Source organism: Phragmites australis, chromosome 7 (assembly GCF_958298935.1).
Source record: "Phragmites australis chromosome 7, lpPhrAust1.1, whole genome shotgun sequence".
NCBI classification, from domain to species: domain Eukaryota; kingdom Viridiplantae; phylum Streptophyta; class Magnoliopsida; order Poales; family Poaceae; genus Phragmites; species Phragmites australis.
Genome location: NC_084927.1, coordinates 28,594,817 through 28,599,541, shown reverse-complemented (window position 1 = coordinate 28,599,541; position 4,725 = coordinate 28,594,817). Strand labels below are relative to the sequence as shown.

The window sequence follows — 4,725 nt, the reverse complement described above, 5'->3', positions numbered from 1 at the left end:
TGTTGGGTCATTTGGAAAGCAAGGAATCTTGTTTGTTTTGAAAAGAAGTGGATACATGATCCTAGTGAAATTATCTTTCATACTAGTTCTTTTCTGAATATTTGGGCAGATCTGTTGAAGGGGCTAAGCAAGAATGAGTTGATGCAGGGGGCTCAGGACCTGCTTCACACGGTGATGAATGCTCTTGTCAGTCAGTAGCAATCCTCTTCCAGAGCTCTTCCAAGCAACTAAGTGATTATCTTAGAGGATCAGACCGGTGAGGGTGTTCAGAATACTGAAGAAGATGCTAAGGAAGCTCCTTGATATCTTCAAAACTTTTTGCCCTTGAGAGTGTTGTTTTTTTTGTGCTTGTTCTGTAACTCTTAGCGCTTTTGGATATATCTTTAGATCTATGGGGGCTTTGTCTTTGAACAAGTCTGATTCCTACTGAACCTTTTAGTTTTCTAATTCTACCTTTTCTATTTGGATGTAAGATACTTAAATAGTGGTTCTGTTATGTGGTAATGGAGATAGGGTATCCCCATATTAAAAAAATGGATGTAGACTTAGAACCAATTATAGGAAGAAAAAGGAGATACATTCGGTAACGTACACTATATTCCACACAGATGTATTCCGTGCATGTACTTGAACTGAGTCATATTAATTTACATACACAGCAGTGGAGCGATAAATATTTTTCCTTCACAATTTGCATCATTCAGGTGAACCAAACCATCTATATCATGCACATACAAACTACTTTTTTTGCGGAGTGCACTCTATTAATTTCAAATCTAAATCCACGCTACCTATATACAGTAGCTAGCTAGTACCAATGGAATTAAATAATTAATTCAATCATTTTCTTCACAACGCACAATCCCATTACTGCACGTACGTTTGACATCCATGCATGCATCAGCCCATCCACCCCTGCGGGAATCCTATGGCCCCAGTGTTCGCCATGTCCTCGAAGCCGGTGTTGCTGAAGAAGCCGCACCCATCTCCTACTCCCCTGGAGCCTAGTCCCATCATCGGCGAGCTGCTCACTTCCTGCAGGGGGAAGTGATCAAGGACCGAGCTGTATTGCCAGATCGCTGCATTCAGCAATGGGTTCGTGCCGCCCACGTTCTCCTGCTGCTGTGCGAAGCCAACGGACGAGCCTGTCTGGTCATTGTACGCGTCCATCATGGGCAGGTCCGTCAGAACCACTGCCTGGGACGAGCCGGCGAAGGTCGGCGAGGAGGGGTCGGCGTTGTCCTGCTCGTTGTCTTTCCGTTTCTGGAACACCCTGCAGAGCACCCAGTCCTCCTGCACAAGTGCCACGCAGTGCTTTCATACACGTTAGCAACTACTATCAAAGCAATACTGAAACGAGAAGGAAGATGGAACTACGGTGGTACCTTTGGTGGCGTATGCGGCGAGTCGAGACGGAATTCGTGCATGACCCAGCAGGACTTGACGCCGTTGGGGGCGCGTCCCTGGTAGAACACCAGCGTCTTCCTCATGCCGACGACGGCGCGTGTGGTCAGGTTGCGCACCTCGCGGTCCTTGCCCGTAGCCTTCCAGTAGCCGGTCTTGGTGGCGCGGTTCGTGCGCGACCCTGTGGCATACTTGCGGTCTCTGAAGCTGAAGAAGTACCACTCGCTCGCCGTCAGCTTGGCCTCGTCTGCATGCGCCGACCGAGAGAAACCATAGCAAAGTTAACGATCTAATACATGTTTCAGATTGTAACTGCAAAGAAAGTCGTAACCGTTTTTCACTCATGTTTGAGATTATTGATTACCGGAAAGTGGAATTGCTTTAATTTTGAAGGAACTGAAAGAAAAATCGTAACTGTTACTCATGTGACGTAGCTTGGAAATGGACAGGATTTGAGGGCGCCATCAAGATGGCGACGAGTATGACACTTGCGTTCGGATCAGTTAATTGACTCGTTAACTGTCGAAAGAAATTACACCGGATGCTTACGGAATATATATTGATTCGACATTAACTGAACAAGGGAACACCGACCGGTGACTAGTCCAATGGGTATCGGTATTGCGCCCACTTTGTAAGGTTAAAAAACATGGCTCTACATGATAGACGATTTATTTGGAAGAAATATCATATGAGTATACATATATTTTTTATTTGAGCTGTGGTCTCTTAGCTTGTTAGTTATCTAATATAAATACTATTAAATAACAAGATATGTCTTGTTGATGCATAGATCCAAAGTTATATTTCTATTATTATCTAATTAAAACACAAGGAACACATAAGTTTTTTTAAAAATCATTAAGCACCGACAAAAAGAATTTCAAAAAACACCGTATTGCTTGCTGCTACCACCATGGGCACCATTAAGCATCTGTTGATGATGCCTGGATAGGTTAGCATGGCCTTAACTTAAAAGGTAATCGCTTGGTTTTCTTCTCCACAGGCACCTCTCCTCAATCAGGTTAGTAGTTAACCTCAGCTTGCATACCAACGTCTCATCATCAAACTCGTCAAGCGGCGTATACTAATTATCAACACGAACAGTAGAACTAACGGCCGGACATCTCAAGAGGAACCAATCCAAAATCCATTGGAAGCTTGGAACAACAGTCATGAGAGAGCGAGAGAAAGAGATGAACAGCAGGGAGCTAGTAGCGGGGGCTCACCTGGAAGCTCCCATGGTTCGCGCGCGTGGAGGTCGACCTCCACTAAAGTCCCCTGCGCGGCACGCTCGTTGGCCACCTTCTTGTAGAGGTAGTGGCACACCAGCTCCTCGTCGCTGGGGTAGAACCTGAACCCCGGCGGCAATGTGGACTCTATCTCCCGCAGCCCCATCCCTCTCTGCCAATGATTCTTTATGCAACCGACTAACCACCCTCCCTATACCTATCTGATCTATCTACGCACACGGTCGAGCTGGACAAGCAACTCAACTAATTTCTTGCAACCTTCTGGCTAGCTAGCTTTTTAACTAACCAGAGCAAGGAGCAACTATATGTCTTCACTCTTCGGTTCGGTTGGATTTGCGGCTCCTTTTATAGCAGGACAAAGGGGGAGATGGAGAGCCTAGCTAGCAAGAGGGAACCGCTGTTGACAGCAGCGGAATCCTCGCACGTCCTGTCACGGAACAGACGAGGAGTGCACAAGGCGCCGCGCGCTGCCCTAGCCAGCCAGCCGAGCTCTAGTAGCTAGTTAAATTGGGGGCAGGCGAGCAGCGGCCCGCTCCATACGTTGTTAGACCGAACCCAACGGCTTCACTTTACAAGGAGATTTCCGTCGTGAAGGGATTCTCGTTGCCTTCAGCGTTTCTAACAGTTTTTTTTCACGGTTTCCTTCACGATGAGATTCTTAGGGTCATTCCATTCAGAACGGAATTCTCTCTCCTTTTCTTTCACGTACACTCGAAGGGAAGCTGTTGGAGACGAGAGAAAATAAAAGGAATAAAAACAGAGAAGAGAATCGGGAAGGGAATGAAATGAAAGAAATATGGTTAGGGGTAGTCTTACCCTCAATCTCCTGAGGCGTGGAGGGCCGTCAATTCGAGAGCCAAGCTTTGGTGCAATGGAAGATTCCAACGCCAGTACGCCACTGATCGACGACATGTTTGCCATGCTTGTGCCACAAGAACTGCTCCGGCGATCCGGATCGCCTGATCGACGAGGAGGCCCAGCCTCGCAAGTTATCCATCCCCGGGAAGTCATGGCACCGATGGAAAGAGGAGGCCAACGTACGGTGCGTGAAACACTAGTTCCCTCGTTGCCTGGTCCGACGTACATTCCTACGTGGAACGCGATAGAGCTTTCAATTTTTTTCTCGTCCTTTTATTTTCTTTCTCCGTTGCATGCTCACGCGAAAAAGAAATTAAAAGGGGAAGAAACTGAATGGAAAAAGGGAAGAAAAAGGGAGAGGAGGGGGGTCCTTTCAAGTTTGTTAGTTCACGTATGATTAGGGACGCCGACGGCGACGTGATGGCGCCGTCCGATCGGGTATGTTTGAGTGAGAGGGCGTACAAGCTTCTGTCAAGGCACAAATAATACGCCTGCTGTGTACCACGGCGGGGCCGCGGCAACTGCGAATCATGCATCGGTTTGATGTGCACACCAACCTGACGTCGTTCGTAGGGAGCACATGTAGGACAATGCTAATCAGCGCGAGAGCACCCATCGAACCATCCCGATGACCCTCATCTTTTTTTTGAAATTTTTTTCCTCACATATCTTTTCTTTTTTGAAAAGTTTTCTAAAATACTTTTTCGTTAAAACTTTTTACAGAAGATTTTTTACTCAAATGCTTTAGAAAAAGTTTAACACAAAACTTTAAAAAAACATACGAGAAAAAGTTTTCAAAAAAAAGTTAACAAGAAAAATTTATATTAGACCATTAATAGGCTCTGTGAGCCACTCGCTCGGTTGCAATCGAGTTGGGCTGCTCACGTGCAATCTTGTAATAGGAATTACGGCACATGTATCAGTCGGTAACGTTCGGTGTGTAACTAGGAGCTGGGTGGTTTTATGGTGGGACGAGAGATTAATGTGTACTAACTAACTTATGCTTTGCAAATTAATCTGTTTGAGTTGGCCATATACTCACTGATATATGGGATTAGACCGATGTTTAATTCAGATATCTCTCAAATTTAAAAATTGCCTTCTGTTAACAATAAAATGTGTAATTATCAAATAGATATTTTGGAGGAAGCTAAAGAATTAAAGTTGATCTATATTTAGTTATAAAGGTTGTTTAAGCCAGATAAATTAA

The 4,725-nt window shown here is 45.4% G+C and overlaps 1 protein-coding gene across 1 annotated transcript; it reads right to left on the bottom strand.

The window, feature by feature from the left end:
• Window positions 1-662: 662 nt before the first annotated feature.
• On the bottom strand, window positions 663-3,096 carry LOC133924583 (protein CUP-SHAPED COTYLEDON 1-like). The gene is made up of 3 exons (XM_062370179.1): window positions 2,634-3,096; window positions 1,386-1,651; window positions 663-1,293 (listed from the first exon to the last, which is right to left on the bottom strand). The coding sequence occupies exons 1-3, from the start codon at window positions 2,800-2,802 to the stop codon at window positions 901-903; spliced, it is 828 nt and encodes a 275-aa protein (XP_062226163.1). The 5' UTR covers window positions 2,803-3,096; the 3' UTR covers window positions 663-900.
• Between the last annotated feature and the right edge of the window lie 1,629 nt (window positions 3,097-4,725).

What these genes read in the sequence shown, in the direction of transcription:
- LOC133924583 (XM_062370179.1), bottom strand. Translation starts at nt 2,802, where the DNA reads ATGGGGCTGCGGGAGATAGAGTCCACATTGCCGCCGGGGTTCAGGTTC. An exon ending in CGAACCATGGGAGCTTCCAG is followed by an intron (nt 1,652 to 2,633) that starts GTGAGCCCCCGC and finishes CGGCGCATGCAG; the next exon opens with ACGAGGCCAAGCTGACGGCG. An exon ending in CGCCGCATACGCCACCAAAG is followed by an intron (nt 1,294 to 1,385) that starts GTACCACCGTAG and finishes GCACTTGTGCAG; the next exon opens with GAGGACTGGGTGCTCTGCAG.